This window comes from Aristolochia californica, unplaced genomic scaffold (assembly GCF_029961685.1).
Source record: "Aristolochia californica isolate CCGP_79_NKW_82.1479 unplaced genomic scaffold, dmAriCali1.0.hap1 SCAF_4, whole genome shotgun sequence".
NCBI lineage: Eukaryota > Viridiplantae > Streptophyta > Magnoliopsida > Piperales > Aristolochiaceae > Aristolochia > Aristolochia californica.
In genome coordinates this window covers 3,933,152-3,950,944 of record NW_027182103.1, presented here as the reverse complement: position 1 = coordinate 3,950,944, position 17,793 = coordinate 3,933,152, and the positions used below count along the sequence as shown (strand labels likewise).

Below are 17,793 nucleotides of genomic sequence, written 5' to 3'. Positions count from 1 at the left end.
GGCTGACACTTAAATCAAAGGGATCATGAGATTTTATTTACATGGCGTCTTTGTGCCCCGCCAAAGATAAAAATTTCTTATGGAGCGCCTGCCAAGGAAGGATACTCATGGCAGACGTGCTCAAAAGAAGAGGATACCCAACTATTGACCCTCTCTGCCCTTTCTGCAACTCTGTGGTAGAAACTATCAGTCACATCCTGCTTCAGTGCTCTTTCTTGTGGAATGTGTGAACTTCCATCCTCAATAAGACGGTGCTGCAATTCTGTATGCGAGCAAATCTGACCTCTTTTAACAAGTTGCTCATTGGTACTCCCTTTCCTGGGCTTGGAAAACTTATGATATCTGTTTGCACTGGTTCCATCTCGTGGGGGCTTTGGAATGAGCGCAACCGGATGCGTTTTAATGCTAGAAGTGACTCTACAGTAACGGTCGTTGATCGTATGTCGGGCCAGATTTCAGCATGGCTGCTCACCAAGAAGCCCTTTTCCTCCTTTGTTGGTTCCTCTATTCGCGATAATTGGAACAACAATGGACCCCCCCAGAGCATGGTTTCCTAAAGTTAAAATTTGATGGTTTTTCTCTCGGCAATCCCAAAATTGCTGGCTTTGGGGGAGTTATCTCGGATCCCTCGGGAAATCAGTGTTTCTCGTATGCTGGCCCGTTAGGCATTGCTGACTCAACGATAGCTGAACTCATGGGCTCCGCGTTTTTATAGATAATTGTAGTGGCCCCTTCACATTGGGGGGTTCTCAAAGGTGGTAATTGGTTGGTGCGAATGTGCACCCCGTGGCGCCATTGGGACTCTTTTTGGGAGATTCTTGAAATTGTCTCTCAATTTTCTTGTATTTGGTCTCACATTCCGAGATATGCTAACTCGGCAGCAGATGTGTTAGCTAAGTTGGGAGCAACCCTTCAATCTCTTGTTGTTAGGGATTTGCTCCTCGATTCTTTGTAATTCTCTTTGTTAATATATACATCTTTTTTTTTAAAAAAAAGGAGGTATATATTGTGTAAAATTACCAAACTACCCTTCACATTATTTTCTAACATGCCCCCTCAACTTGGAGCATGAATATCCAGAAGTTCTAGCTTGTTACAAAAAGTTCCAAATTCACATTTTCCCAAGGCTTTCATAAATATATCAACAACTTGATCACCAGGCAAAACATAGGGGGTGACCACTTCTTTTTTCATCACTGCATCTCGAATTAAGTGACTATCAACTTCTATATGTTTGGTTCTCTTGTGAAAATTTGGATTTTCTACAATAAATATAGCAACTTGATTATCACAATACATAGTCATGGGCCCATTGCTCTATAGGTTAGATTCTTGGACAACTAATCTCACCCATATCAGCTCACTAATAGTATGAGCCAAAGCTTTATACTCAACTTCAACACTGGATCTGGCTACAACATTCTGTTTCTTGTTTCTCCAACTTATCCTGTTTCCACCCAAGAACACAATCAATAACCGGTAATCTTTGTCAAAGTGCTTTTATCCGAGACAGAAACATCCTGGACTCTTCTCTAACAGCTCATGAACTTCTTGATTCGTTCAAAAAATCTTCCCTTCCTAGGTTTGTTCTGAAAATTGATTTTGAGAAAGCCTTTGACCGGGTTGATTGGAAACTGGTGGATTATCTTTTTGACCGTATGGGTTTTGGTACAAGATGGAAATTTTGGATGAGGAGCTGTATTTCCTCTCCTTCTTATTCTGTTTTGGTAAATGGGAAACCCCGAGGATATTTCAAAGCTTCTAGGGGGATCAGACAAGGCGACCCCCTTTCTCCATTTATTTTTACTCTCATTGGAGAATACCTTACCTTTATGATCCGGTTTGCTAAACGTTCGGGTTGGCTCAGTCCTATTTTTTCTGATCCCATCCAAGACGTTCCCATTCTTCAGTTTGCAGATGATTCTATTTTTTTTGGAGAAGGGTCCATGAGACAAATAAAACACATGAAAGCAATCTTGAACATCTTTGAAATGACGTCTGGTCAAAAGATAAGCTGGGAAAAAACAACAATATTTGGATTTAATATTGATGCCTCTATTCTCAACTCAATGGCGAACTATCTGGGTTGTAAGGTAGCATCAGTTCCGAGTACATATCTGGGCTTACCTTTGACTCTGTTCCTGCCTTCGAAAAATTCCTGGTTTCCGGTTGTTGAGAGGCTTGAGAAGCATCTGGCTTCTTGGAAAGGAAATTTTTTATCCAAAGTTGGTAAACTGGTTCTAATTAAATCATGCCTTCATGGAATTCCATCCTATTTTTTATCTTTGTACCATTGTCCAACTTCTATTCGGGATAGAATTGAATTTTTGAAAAGAAGATTTTTATGGGATGGGCCAAATGGGGAAAAAAAGTTTAATCTTGTAAAATGGGTAAAAGTTTGTAAACCAATTGTAATGGGGGGCCTCGGGATTCGCGACGTTGCTACCACAAACAAGTCTCTGCTCTTAAAATGGATTTGGAAGTTCAACATGCAACCCAATCTACTGTGGCGCCGAATGGTTGCAATTAAATCCGGGAAAGAGAATGGCTGGTGGACGGATGGGGGAAGATTTTACAAGTTATCTCTCGTTTGGAAGAAAATTGCCAAACTCTTACCTACCTTCAAATCTGCCGTCAAATGCTATATTGGGAGTGGTACAAATACTCTATTCTGGTCGGATTGGTGGATAGGGGCTAGTTGTTTAAAGGAAAGTTATCCTCTTTTATTCCAACTATCAAGATCTCGTAGCTCAATGATTTCTGACCATTGGCAGTCTTCGGGTGGTTGGAATCTTCATCTCAGGCGAGCATTAAATGACTCTGAAGCTGTTGAAGCCACCGGTCTGATCAATTTACTTTCTGGTGTGGCCTTAAAAAATTCTGCCGATACACTCATCTGGACGCCCAACAAATAAGGTATGTTCTCTACAGCTTTAACGTACCATCATATGATTTCATACCCGCCTCTCCACGCAGAACATCCTGCTGCTTTTGCATGGTCGCTCCTGATTCCTCCTTGCATCAAGTTTTTCATCTGGACGGTATGTCGTAAGAAAATCTTAACTTCTGACGCTTTGCAAAGACGAGGCATTAATACCCCCAATCCAGAATGCCCATTTTGCAACACATCTCCTGAAACAGCAGATCACACGCTTCTACATTGCGAATATGCTCATAAGATTTGGACCGAATTAATGGACAAAATCGGTTTATTATATTGCCCTTCGCCAGATTTGCAAAACACTATTTTAACTTTGGTTAGCTCTCGTCTTCCGAAGTTAGGGAAAATCTTAATATCTTGTTGTGTTGGACACATTGCGTGGAATTTATGGAAAGAAAGAAACAATCGCAAATTCAATCAGAAAGCTATTCCTTGGAATATTCTTTGTGATCAGATAGTCGGTCAAGTTAGCTCTTGGGTTCTCCTTCGCAAAGAATTCTGTGATCTAAGAGCAACAAATATGAGGGAAAATTGGCGAAATGTTGCGAATATGTCTCTTACTTCGAAGGTTCCTATTATGGTAGAATGGACTAGACCTCCTCCTGGACACTTTAAATTAAATTTTGATGGAAGTGCTTTCGGGTGTCCGGGCCCAGCTGGATTTGGCGGAGTAATTCACGATGATCAAGCGAATCTTCTCTTCACTTATGCGGGTCTAATTGGAGTGTCAGACTCTACTTGTGCTGAATTACATGGCTTGCTCAACGGGCTGAAGCTCTTCAAACAAAAAAAGGACGGTGCTCTCTTGGTTGAAGGGGATTCTCAAGTCATTATAAACTGGTGTTCCAAGCCATCAAAACCTCCTTGGCGTCATTGGAAGATTTTTGATGAAATTTTTAATTTAACTTCTGTTTTATTATGCACTTGGAAACATGTTCCAAGATCCGCTAATCATTTAGCCGATGTTCAAGCGAAAAAAGGCGTTACCCTCCAACATCTTGTTGTGGAGGAAATGTCTTTTTAGTCTCTAGGTTTGTATTTTTTCTTTTTGAATACATTTACAACTCTTCTCAAAAAAAAAAAAACCGGTTGTCCAATTTAGATCCAGCATAATCTGCATTTGAGAAGGATTTTATCTTTAGGTGATCATAAGGCTTGAAAACAACCCCTTTCCAAGAGAACCCTTCAAATATCTTAATATCCTCTGAGCAGCTTCGAGATGTACCTTGCGTGGACAGTCTATGAATTGGCTAACTACACTGACAAAGAAGGATATATCAGGACAGGTAATTGTGGCATAGATCAGTTTCCCAACTAGTTTGCAATATACTGTCTTGTCCTTGAGTTCAGCACTACTCTCATCATAAAGATCATGACCAACTTGCATAGGAGTCTCTATTGGTTTCACCCTTGACAGGCCATACTCTTGTAACATGTCTGTGACATATTTTCTTTGTGTACGAGTCCTGCCTTATTTCTAGCCACTTTAATTCGAAGAAAATACTTCAAGGAACCCAGGTCTTTGGTCTAGAAATGCTTTCAAAGATGTATCTTTATCTCCTCAATATCCTTTATGTCACTCCCTAATAAAATGATATCATCTACATGTACTAGCAGAACAACAATACTAAATGGTCTCTTCATGACAAATAAAGAGTGGTCACAGTGACTGAGAGAATTCAAAGTACATGACAACCTGGTTGAACTTCTCAAATCATGTCCAAGGGTTTTGCTTAAGCCCATAGATTGCCTTTTGAGTCGGTATACCTTTCGAATCTCCCCTTGAGAAACATACTTAGAAGGTTGCTCCTCCATATACACCTCTTCATCTAGGTCACCATACAAGAAAACATTTTTTATAACTAGTTGAAACATGGCCAACCCTAGTTGACAACAAAAGATACTAGAATGTGTACTACAGTCCGGCGGGCGACGAGTGAGAAGGTCACAACACATCAACTCCGTATGTCTAGGTGTACCCCATTGCTATCGGCCGAGCCTTATATAGCTCAATAGAACCATCTGCGACATCTACCCACAGTAGCACTTGAAGGTAAGTCAAACGAAACCTATGTTTCTCTATTACGTAACACCTCTATCTCAGCATCCATAGCTTCCTTCCACTAAGGTGATAGGAGAGCATCCTACACAAAAGAAAGAATAGTACACAAAGACAAGACAAAGACCAAAACAACTTTTTGTACTGGTGAGATAAGGAATCAAAAGACACAAAATTAGATAATTGATGTCTAGTGGACTTATGTACACCACTCTGAAGAGCAATGAGAACGTTCAGATCAGTTACCTCAGGATCTGCAAGCAAGGAGGCTTCTGGAACTAGAGCTTGGTGCTCAGTAGCATGTCCTCTATGATACACTTGCAATGGTTTATTTGTAGTGACAACTAGTGAGAGAGTAAGACCATCCTCTATAGGGGTTGGAGCAACAATTTTTGACCTAGAAAAGGAGTAATGTTCATAATAGTTGCAGAAAAGGAGACATTTTCAAAGAATGTCACCTCAGCAGATACAAATGTTTTTCTAGTGGAGGGACAAAAATTTGTACCCCTTCTGTGTACCGGAATACCCCAAGAAGACACATTTCACTATACAAGGAGATAGCTTGTCTGTTGATGAGCCAAATATATGACCGAAGCAAACACAACCAAAAACACAAGGAGATAAAGCAAACAGTGTAACAGAGGGTAGTAACAATTAAATGAGAATTTTACCCCAAGAATAGAAGATGGCATTCTGTTGATAAGAAAACAGGCAGAGAACAACATTGGTCTTATATGATTTGGGAACATTTATATGAAGAAGCATTGAATGTGTAACTTTCAACAAATGACAGTTCTTGCGTTTTGTTACCCCATTTTGTTGAGGAGTAAACACACATGATGACTGATGAATGATTCCATGGCTTTGGCAGAAATTGTCAAATTTGTGATTCATAAACTCCAAACCATTATCAGTACGAAGAACATGACGATATGCATCAAACTGGGGGTCTTTATTTCCTTGTAAAAGTTTTGAAATTCAATAACACTTCAGATTTCTCCCATGGGAGATACACCCAGGTACATCTACTAAAGTCGTCGTTAAAGGAAAAAAAATAATTGTAAGCAAAGACACTGGACCAGGGCATGGTTCCCATACATTTGAATGGAAAATTTCAAATAAACTTCTATTTCTTGTTTAGCTTAGGAGAAACACAGTCCGGTGATACTTGCCTAGTTAACATGAGTCACACTGAAACGATAACCTATAAGGGAAATTAAGAAATAGCTGAACCAACTTTATTGGAGATGGATGTCCTAACCATAGATGCCATTGGAGTAATGAGACTACTGTATGAAAGTCATGGGAAGGAGCCAGTGAGTGACCTTCCAGATGATATAGTTCACCTCTCTCATATGTGGAACCAATTGTCTTCCTCGTAGTGAGATCCTGAAATACACAATGAGATGGGTAAAATGTTAAAGAATGGTCCATAGACTTAGTGAGTTGACTTACTAATAGCAAGTTTAAGTAGAAATTTTGGAACAAACAACATGGAATGAGGTGACATAAAAGAAAATGGAATGAGTGTACCCATTCCCTGAACGGATGACACTGACCCATCAGCAAGGGTGACATGCTTAATGTCAGAGGACTTCTTTAAATCAGGAAACAAGGAAGGCATACCTGACATATGAATTGTGGCTCCTAAGTCAAGAACCGAAGTAGATGAGAGACACACATGTAGAGCTGATGTACCTGAACTAGCCAACGTGGTAGTGGGAACTGAAGGTTGAAATACAAATGCTGAGACAGGAGGGGTAGCTGGCAATTGTGGCATACACTGAGTTAACTACTGCATCTCATCAGGGACCCCTGGCACAATATTAACTATGGATCTGGTAGATGTCTCAGTACTCTCATGAACAAGGGAATTTGACCACACAAGCTTCCCAAATTTACTCCAACACTTTTTAAACAAATGGTTCAAGCAGCCACAACGAATACATTTATGTCAAATCTACTATCACCTCAGCCTCTGCCTCTGCCAGCTGCTAGAACCATCTCTGCCTCTGCCTCTACTAGTTCCACCACGTCCTCTAACTGATTCAGAATTACCCAAAGTATGAAGGTAAGAATACACTAGCATTTTTAGTCTGTGTATTTCCTCTGGATATAATGGCAGTTTCTACTTGCATGATTTTATTAAACGCCACGGACAAATGACAAAATGTCATTTGGGGCCAACAACTGCGCTCTAATTGCATCAAATTCCTGTCCCAAGCCATCTAGGACTTTAGCTCCTTGTAGTTGTTCCTTTTGTTTTCTCAACTCCCTGTCATCTATAGTGAAGGGGTGAAAAAAGCTTCTCCTGCAGAACTTGTAGAAGCTCACAATGGTAACCTGGAACTGATATCTTACCCTGCTTAAGACAAAATAATTTAGCATATAACTCATATACATGGGAAAAATTGCTCTCCTGAGCATACAAAGCTTCTAGAGACATCCAAATCTCCTTTGTAGTTTCACGGTTCATAATTTGATTCCTTCACTTGGAATGAATGTTGTTGATTAGCTAGGTCATGACTTGACCATCTTCTGTTTCCTAGTCATCATTCAAGGGAACTGGTGGATCTTCCCTAATGAATTTAAATTTCCTTTTGGCCTTGAGGCATATCTGAATGGATTTTGACTAATTGAGGTAATTGTTCCCATTTAATCTCTTAGAAGTTAAAACTGAATATTTTCCCTTGGAGCTTCCATACTCCCTTCAGGGGTGATAACTTCACCGGAATCAGCCATAGATGCCAAAAGTTATCAAGGAAACGAACCATAACTTCACACAAAGCAATTGCTTGCGCAAACACTATAGGCCCCACTTTTCAGAAAATTAGGGTTTGCTCAATTGAGCACCTAGGCATCCAACAGTCTAAAATATCCTCAAGAATAATAACAACACTGCAATATTTCCACGAAAATCACAAAAGATCATGCATTAGCCTATCCAGGGATGATGCAAGCAATTGAGCCCAGCACGGATTATGCACAAGGCAGATGGGAAGATCCCAAGTTAGATAACCCCATTAGGTCACTAAACAATTATAAACTGCTCTAAAGGTAGCAGCATGAACCATGAACCCTAGGGTTATGGTAGAGAAAAAATGGAAAAAAATCAAATTTTTATAGCTAGTCAAGACCAAACCTTGAATCCCCCTTTTTATGAGTTTGCTGGCTTGAATGGAGAAGGAGATGGGGCTTCACATGCTTGTAACCAGGACAGACTGCTTTGATACCATACGAAATAAGAGAATAAAGAAGATTGAGGAGGAGAGAAGGAGAAAGAGAGAAAGGGAAACAGCTGCTACAAGAGAGCTCAAAGAGAGGGTTTTATTTGGGTTCTTATTCGACCCCTAAATGTTTATATAGCTCAAGTGAAAAAGAGTACAAGTTAAAAAATACCCCTAAACACATAATCCCTTGTAACACCTATAACACACCTCCAAATTACATGAAAATGAAACTACATGAACACTCAAACAGTACTCTTTCTAGGAGGTAAAGACTGAAATTACCAAACTGTCCTTCACATTATTTTCCAACACCTAACATTCCAATGGAAACTGAATTACCACCTCTGCTTCATTTCTCTGTAAGAGGCAAGTTCGTGGTAATCTGCTCCTTACCAATTACAGTAATCTGCACTTTTCGTGTTTATTAGGAGACTTCCTTGTCGAATTTGTATTATCATAACAATTTTTTATTTCTTGTTTGTCCTTCTTCTAATTCTTGTTCTTCACCTTTTTTTTTTTCACAGACTGCAGCCTTGAGCATGGGGAATAACAAGGAATATGAAATGGCGGCCAAAGTTGAGAAGGCATGTATAATTGCTTTTTGTGGCTTTGTTCTTTGGTAGAAGTTTCATATGGTTGTCAGTTTTAGGATCTGTTGAGACCAAACTTGACTTTCTTCTATTAGCTTCAGCCAAAGCACTTCAATCTTATATTCGGGACTGCTCTTGTTAAGAAGTTACTTTTAGGTCCTTTATGTAAAATATTTTCTAGATCTTCTTTAATCTGTTTGGGTTGCAATAGGGAAGAAGACTCCTTATAGAGCACTGATTTCTTTCTCTATTCCATTTATTCAAACTAGGAAATTTGTAATATCCCACTATTATTTAAGTGTGAGCGGTTGAACAGATTATTTTCAACAATACTTTTTCTTCTCTTTCTCAGGCTCCTATTTCCTCTATGTTATCGCATCTACCATTACATTTACTTTTTATCCTGTGTAATCATGATTAATGTTTATTTTAGACTTTTTTCCGATTTATTTTAATTTTTAATGATAAAAAGAAGATAATGGCGCCTTATTATAAATAAAATGTAATAAATGGTGTTCTTGTGAATAATTTGACTTTTCTAAGGAAGATAAAGTTGGATGAAGCCAAGGATGGCTAACCTTTTTTTCCCTCATCTAAGTAAATAATACATTAAGATATAAATGTAGCACAAACATTTTAGTTTAACATATGTTTATGTTCTGCAGATGTATAATCTAGCATATGATAAAGCGAAGGAGCTGCTTCAAAAAAACAGACGTGTGCTAGAAGCTATTGTGGAAGAGCTTCTTCAGCTTGAAAATTTGACAGGAAAGGTACGAAACATTCTGGAGAAATGTTATGTATTCTTTCATGCTTATGCCCTCTCTGTTTTCTTCAATGTAGTCTCACCTTACCGCAATTGTGGTTGGAACAGTGTCCAATTGAGAAGGAACTCACTCTCCTCTCCAGGAGAGAGGGGGAGTAATGCTGGACCTTTCTAATTTTTTAAAAAATTTCAGCTTTAATTGAACTTTATTTGAATATTTATTTATTGTGTAGATAGTTGGGGGAGAGTAGATGGGCTCTTTCCCGTTTTCTGCATCAGAGTGAAGGCTCCTCTTCTTCTGTTTCTAAAGGGAATACTTATCAGAAACAGATGAGGAAGGATCCTACCTATTAGAAACAGGGGAGGGTGGATGACTGTATACCCTTTATTTTTAAAGAGAGGGGAGGAAGGAGGTCCCTCCCCTCTACCATTTTTTCAACAAGAGGGGAAGGCAGGGCCTTAACTTTCATCTTACTGTTCACAATTAATTTGCGGGGTTCTGCCCTCAGCTCATCACAGGACCTCTCAAATCCGAGACAGATCCCTTATTTCTTCATGGGGCTACTTGAATCTGAGACAGACCCTTTATCTCATCACAGGACCTCTCAAATCCGAGACAGATCCCTTATTTCTTCATGGGGCTACTTGAATCTGAGACAGACCCTTTATCTCATCACAGGACCCCTCTAATCCGAGATATCTCAGCCAAGATGTGAGATTTCTTGGCCAGAGGTGGAATTATGGGTCGAATACTTTCTCATAAACAGAGAAGGTTTACAAAAAGAAGCACATAGTATACAAAACCTTATCAGTATTATAGGGTTAATTACCTACTTATCTTAAATGTAGTTTAAATGCTTCAAAATCCCTGGGCTTTCTAATTAATTCGTGCATACCCCTCTAAAATTACTGAATTACCTACAAAACCCTGCAGTTAAATACTATCACTAACTCTTGCTTTGGCATGTGAAAGACAAAAATATTTCCACAACTGTGATATTCTGGTGGGGTATTTAGATATTTTTAGATATCTCTGTTGGAAGTTGGCTCATCGAATCATGTCCGCATCCCGTATATAATGAATTCATTTCCTCTTGCCTTTCCAGGACCTGCTAAAGATTTTGGAGGACAATGGTGGCATCCGAGACCAAGAGCCATTCTTTCTATCAAAACACAATGTTGAGGTAATTTATACAAATATTCCATGGTACAGGTGTTTGCTGTTAAATTATCTTTTGTAATTATGAGTTTCTCTACGTCAAGATGATGAAATTCAAAATGGTCATTTCAGTTATATAACAAAAATGCAAATTGAGGTTTCGAAATTAATTAAGCCTTTGTTCATCTTCTGAAGCAGGTTTCTTCTAGCAGCTCCATCAACAGTCAGTACTTATTGGGACAACTTAACTAACGTAGGAGAAGGATTTTTTAGGGTAACATTAGTGCCAGTGAGAGATAACTACCAATTTTGCTTGAGATTACTTGAAATCTAAGCCGCGAGAACTCCCACTGAGGAATTCCTTTACTGCAACTATGCTGTAAGTTCCATGAAGCCATGAGCGTATAGAAATAATGTAAGGTAAATTATTTTAGTTTATTTGTCCTTTGATTTTCCACCTCTCTTCCCAGTACAATTTGTAATCCCTTACGTACATTGGTATTTGTTATTTTCATTTGCTTATTTTTGTTTATTTACATCTTTTGGATTGGAAAGGCTGGCTCATCTTGTAAGTTGTAATTATGCAAAGAGAATTGCTTTGGTTGTAATTTACTCAATTTTAAACTGCGTTTTCAACAGAGGCCTGACGCCATACAAATATTTGCAAATGAGAAGCAACCGTTTGGTTGTTGAATAGCCTCAACATTTTGAACTGTTTAGCTTCATTGTACCAAATGCTTTGAAACGGTTATCCCTGTTCTTCCTCTGTAACTCTAGTGGCTGGGGTCAATTGATGAGAATAGCAAGTCAATATCATAGGTAGTGGTGGTACCTCACCGAACCGGTTTGTGAATAGCTTGAGCTCGACTTGGTTCGATTCGAATAAACCCGATTCGATCTCGAATTGAATCAAGATTGGTTTTTGACTTGTTTAAGTAAACAAATCAAACCCAAATGAAGCTTGGTTTGGTTCACGAGCTCAGGACTCTGGGGCTTGGGACTGGACGCCAAACCTTTCCATCTCCCGAATTTTTTACCCGATGGTTGAGTGCCTATTGTGATATCGCAGATTTCCTTACATGTCGTCCATTGTAAATCATGATTGGAGAGATGGTGACTAGTGGGGATGAATAGAAGGGATACAAGTTCAAATTTGAGGAAATTTCTAGTTGCTATTATATGCAAGCAAAGGTTTGACTTAGACATGTTCAAATTCTTCAGAAACGGAGAAACACCTTTTTGGGTGAGTAATTGTTAGAGTTCGTTGAGGCCTCCTGGCAGTGGAGCCTCCGTTGTGCTATCTTGGCTATGTGGCATGTTGGAAATGGGTGTTGAGGTGGTGACGGAGGCCGACGCAAGATGCTGCTCTCTGTGCATGGTTGGAGGTTGAAGACGACCTCGAGGGTTCGGACTGAGTTGGATGTAACTTGCCTGTTCCAAACTTCACAATTGAGTTGATCGGGTTTGCTCGATCGATTCGATAATCCTAAAAAAAAATTGTTTTGTGGGATTTGAACCTACAACCTCAACTTAAATTTTTGGGAAATGACCTCTAGGCCATCTGACTTTCAACATTATTATTGGATACAATTAATAGATATTTGAATAACTAGAAAATTAGTATATTTATTTTTTATGCCATTTCTCATTTATTTCATATGAATTAAATAATTTTACATGTATCTATGTATAAATGCACATTTATGATAATTTTTCTCTTATGAAAAAAATTATCTAGGCTTTTAAGTATACTTAATTTTCTATGCATATTTTTGGTTGACCTAAATATAAGGACTTAATAATTAGCATCAATTTTAGTCAATTATTTTGGTATCATGTTTTTGTTTACATTTGAATTATTGAGTAATAGCTACAACATTCTTAATTACAAAAATGTCTAGTGATATTAAGTTTACTCACATGAAATTAATAACATAAAAAAATTGTGATTAATCATGGAGATATAATAATTTAACCCCACAGTTATATGAGATATAGATAAAGATCAAATTTTCAGTTCGTTCACTAAACCCTCCCCCCCCCCCCCCCCCCCCTAGCGTAATACTACCTGTGTTGATTGAGTCCGGGAGACCAGGTCCACACACACTGGATGAGTCCAATCCCTGGGAACTGGCCTTGACTCGCCTGAATCACAGGTTTACCCAGACGAATGGCAATACCTTGATTAAGTACAGGGCGTATAACCTCAAAAGAAGAATAGAAGGCAAGAAAATACAGTTTATTTTTCAGGTAAGATGATGCATCGAAATAATTTTACATGCAACTAGAGGTCAGCAAAGATCAGAAAAGAATGGTTCGTGAGGGATAAAAAAGGGCTCCGAACAAAGATCATCTACCCAGAAAGGGTGATCCTTGTTTTGCTTCAGCTTTTGTGGGTCTCCTGGCACTTTGAGATTCTTGCCTTGACAACTTGGGGTCCATCAGAAGTGTCTTCTGAAATGTCTGAGAAAAACCAGTTGCAATTATGGTCACATGAATCTCTCCATTGTATCTATCATCAATTACTGCACCAAAGATTATGTTTGCACCAGGGTCTGCCAAACTCGTCACAATCTACAAATGAAGACCATAGTAAGGAAATATGACTGAAGCAGTATAAAGTTTTAACATATTCGTAAAGAGCAATTCTCAGAACATGGCAGGCAGTATCTAAACTTGAGATGACACCAGCAGCCAATCAGGCTTATGCTCAAAAGCTTAACTGTGAGCATCGAAAAACCTGCCTATACCCGATTCAATGTGGATCAGGGCTGAGGCCAGGTTTAACCCATTAACAACCATCCACCAATAGCGAAGCTTGGGTTTGGACCAGCCACGTCTGGATGCCCCAGATGGTGGGGAATCGAGATCCCACAACATGCTCCATATGTGAAGCACAATCCAGTGAAAACCATCAACTACTAAAGTAACATACCTGAGACACTTCGTTCACTTCTTGCAAAGTTAGATCCTTCCCTCCAGTAATGTTGTAAACAACACCTGTTGCCCGTTCTATTGACCTCTCAATTAGTGGTGCTGATGTTGCCTGAATTGCTGCTTCTTCTGCGCGATTTTTGCCAGTCGAAACCCCTACACCAAGCATAGCAGTTCCAGAGTCTTTCATTATAGCCTTCACATCTGCGAAATCCACATTCACTAAGCCTGGAATCTGCATTAAGCCAGAGATTACTTTTGGTGCATACAAGTTTCTCTGCAAATATATGACATAGAAGTGGGATGACTACTCACTGTAATTATGTCGGAAATTCCTTGAACACCTTGAAGAAGCACATCGTCAGCAAGAAGAAAAGCCTCCTGTAAAGGAGTCTGTGGAGATGCAACATCAAGCAACCGATCATTGGGTATCACAATAAGAGTGTCAACGCATTTCTGTAGCTTCTCAATTGCTTCCAAAGCCTGAAGAACAGAAAATTGCACTTTCAATAAAAAACAACATGTAATTACATTCATCATCACAGTACGCAGTACCAAAGATCCAGACACTTTAGATGATACTGATGCCTTCTCAGATGAACCGAGCATAATATTTCTCAATAGATGAACTGGGCATATATTTCAGGGGGGGTTAGTCCACAATGAAGTGGAATGAATTCCCCTCGCATTACCTAATTCATTAAAAAATGGTGTTAGTGTAACAAGACTTGAATTGAAGTGAGATCAGCAAAGTGTTTTTTTTTTCTCCTCCCTCTTCCCCCACCCCCGTCGGCCTTCCTCCCTCTCGGCCTCCCTCTCCTCTCCTTCTCGACCTCCGTCACAGAGCACGGGAGGCCGACCCTCTGTTGCAGAGCCTCTCGGCCTCCCGACTCTCTTCTCTCTCGGCTTCCCTCTTTTCTCCCTCTCGGCGTATCGTCGGAGCGTCGCCGTTGCCCGCTGGCCCGCTGCTGAGGAAGACGAAAACAATGTTTAATTTTGCCTAAGTTAGGAAAAATTAAACCATCATCATAATTGGTTTAATTATCCAATTAATTAAACCATTATTTTTTTATTTTTTAATATATTATTAATTAATATATTTATTTATTATGTATTTTTTATTTTGTATTAAAATAGTGAGTTTTAATGTTAAACTATATCTTATGTTATTAAAAAATAATTTATTTATTTATTATATTCACTTATGTTATTTTTAAATTTTTATTTATTTTAAATAATTTATTCTAGTCACACATAATTAGTATATTAATTTATAATAAACTATAATCATTAATTGATTTAATTATCCAATTACTATAATTAATTAAACCATAAGGTTTATTTATTATATTCTCTTGTGTTATTTTATAATTATTTTATTAATTTTGTATAATTTATTCAAGTCACACGTAATTATTGTTTTAATTTATAATAAATTATAATCATTAAGTAATATAATATAATTTTTCATTAATTAGGATATTAATATATTCTAATACTACACGTTAAATCACTTATAAGTGTAGTAACCACGTTTATTTTTGTTAATTATCTGTTTAGGTATATGTTCTATTTAAGTATATTATAAAAGGTTACTCATTCTCTTCTTTATAGCATATTTTTCATTTGGGGGCACTAACACTGGAATCTGTTTTCCAGCCACTTGAACTCGTCTACACTAACACCCAAACATGAGTTGAAGTTAAATCAATTCATTTTACTTCAATTCAAGTTCATTTAGGACTGATACACCCCCCACCCCAATGACATAAAAAAGCATCTTCCAGGAAATCATAAAAACGTGAAGACAAAGATATACCAAACCTGTACAGCCCTTCGTCGACCTTCAAAACTGAATGGATATGTGACCACTCCAACGGTTAAATAACCAGCATCTTTAGACAATCTAGCCACAACAGGAGCAGCGCCAGATCCTGTCCCACCCCCCATTCCAGAAGCAATAAAGACTAAATCTGAATTGGTAAGAACTTCACATAGAGCATTTTGTGACTCCTCAGCAGCCTCCTCACCAAGCTCCGGCTTTCCCCCAGTACCTGTTTCTCTGAATAGAAAATTTGTCAACAGCAAAGAAGACAAGAATGCATACACTTGTTTAATAAAAAACTAAGACATGATTTTTTTAATGTAGATTGCAGAGAAAAAGCCTAAACAATACAAGCAAGTGAAAAACATACACAGAAGCTCATATACATGGGGTAATGACTAATGAGAAACAGTTAAAGATATCTTTTATCAACTTAACAAGAAAAATTTGTCATAATATAATTAATAGTCCTGAAAGTGGTCACAACAAAGTGACAGCCTATTGGGTTTTATCCATTATCCAATCAAATCCTGTTGAAAATAACAAGCAGAAAGATACTGAAAACATAGTTTATTGGATGCTCCGCTTATAAGAAATCGTACCTAACCCACGAGTTAGCTGCTCTCCAATTTGAACCTTCCATTTTGCCTTTGATTGCAGTAAGGCCTGTGAATCCGTATTTACTGCATAAAAATCAACCCCCTGAATCCAAAAGCAAGATAATCAGAGACCTGCAGTGAAATTTGACAAAAGCACAAGCCCAGACTTTTTTTTGGGGGGGCTAATAGTGAATAGGGATCCATGATTTGTTTCCTACGTTGCAGCCGATATTATAGTGTAGTAACCCACCAAATCAGGGGCCATAATCAGGAAGAATTGCACTTGTATAAGAAGGACTACTGTCTACATAATTAAGATTTTACTATCATCAAATGTTTAGGTTCAAACCCAGTTTAAGCTAACGGATGTACATAAGAGTGGTAGCTAGAAACACCTATTTAAAATGTGCAGCACAAACTCTCCTTGACATCAGTTGGCAGCAGAGTCAAAGAACCCGAATTCAGAAGAAAGAGAAAGTACAATATGTTAAAGTACCTACGACAAGGCTACTCACAGTAAAAATATATGATACCAACCAAAGCATTTACAATTTCAACCTTCTAGACGAGGTGCAGCATATTGAGTTTCAAGACGGTTCAGTCGTTTCTTTTTGAATTTCAAAAAAATACAAATCCACCAGGTCGAATCTGTAATTGCATTTGGTACGGTTGTATGATGACACCATAAGGGCAAAATTGCAATCATTCAACAATATACAAGACAAACGCATCCTCCTGCACGGCTCTCATGTTCTTGAGACACTAGCAGTTCATTTGTGGAGTAGGTTCATTTGTTCCTTCTGGTTCGTTTTTTTACTTTTGATTCTTGATCGATTAGTCACACAGAAAGCCATTGACAAGTCATGGGTGTTTCCACTTTAGGATTTCCCATAAGACCAGTGTCGGTTGCTCGAGGAGTATGTTATAAAGGCCGAACCACATGATATGCTCTTAGGATGAAGGTATCGATTGTTTTCATAAGGACCAGCAGATGAACATTCAAAAATGAAAACACCCCATGCCCCATCTCTACATATATTCACGAAAACAACTATACGAGAAATATCATTATCAAAAATATAAAAATAAGGAAAAAAAAAAAGATGATTCGATGGTGTAGATACCTGTAAGCCACTCCCTATCATCCGATCAACGGCATTATTTCCTCCGCCTCCGATTCCGATAACCTTTATCCGAGCACTCTCCGAAGGCGACGAAAGGGAGCAAAAAAAACCCTTCGAAAAGAAAATCCTGCGTTCAGTAGGATTAGAAGAGGAGAGAGGCTGAGCGGGGGAAGTTAGTCGGGGGAAACGAACAGAATTTACACCGAAGCGGAGAGCAGAGGAGGTGAAACGAAGAGGGGAGAAGGAAGACCGGGACGGGTGATACGTGCAGACGTTCTGAAAGGCAACGCCCCCGCAACACTTCATTTTCGTCCAGTAGGCAGAGACTCAGAAAGGCCTCCTGCTTTCGTTGTCTGGTATCGAGGTGAAGAGGAGATAACAGCGAAGAGAGGAATGTAACTCGCGGGAGCACGAGGAATTGGTTCTGTCTTGTTAGTTTTGGGTCTGACTTGGTCAGTGATATTTTTAGAAAGAACCGGACCTACCTTTTCTAGTCCAGGATCCGGGTTATGAGTCGTGAATGAACCGGGCGCGGACAACCATTGTATGCTAGGCCCGCCCGGCCT

At 38.8% G+C, this 17,793-nt stretch overlaps 2 protein-coding genes across 3 annotated transcripts in view; one reads left to right on the top strand and one right to left on the bottom strand.

Annotated features, from left to right (window-relative positions):
- Positions 1-11,443, top strand: part of LOC137963670 (probable inactive ATP-dependent zinc metalloprotease FTSHI 5, chloroplastic) — a 28,870-nt gene extending 17,427 nt beyond the window's left edge. The window contains exons 16-19 of one of the 2 annotated variants that reach the window (XM_068810831.1): positions 8,755-8,814; positions 9,486-9,593; positions 10,693-10,770; positions 10,944-11,443. In XM_068810831.1, the coding sequence (XP_068666932.1) occupies positions 8,755-8,814; positions 9,486-9,593; positions 10,693-10,770; positions 10,944-10,997 (300 nt within the window). In that variant the 3' untranslated portion in view covers positions 10,998-11,443. Of the gene's footprint in view, positions 1-8,754; positions 8,815-9,485; positions 9,594-10,692; positions 10,771-10,940 lie in introns of both variants that reach the window. The other variant, XM_068810830.1, reaches the window with a different exon arrangement.
- A 1,473-nt stretch (positions 11,444-12,916) lies between these two features.
- Positions 12,917-17,577, bottom strand: LOC137963673 (cell division protein FtsZ homolog 1, chloroplastic-like). Its single transcript, XM_068810833.1, has 6 exons — positions 17,228-17,577; positions 16,107-16,206; positions 15,504-15,733; positions 13,995-14,162; positions 13,681-13,914; positions 12,917-13,319 (listed from the first exon to the last, which is right to left on the bottom strand). Exons 1-6 carry the CDS (start codon positions 17,531-17,533, stop codon positions 13,095-13,097), a joined length of 1,263 nt encoding a protein of 420 aa, XP_068666934.1. The 5' UTR covers positions 17,534-17,577; the 3' UTR covers positions 12,917-13,094.
- Positions 17,578-17,793: the final 216 nt, after the last annotated feature.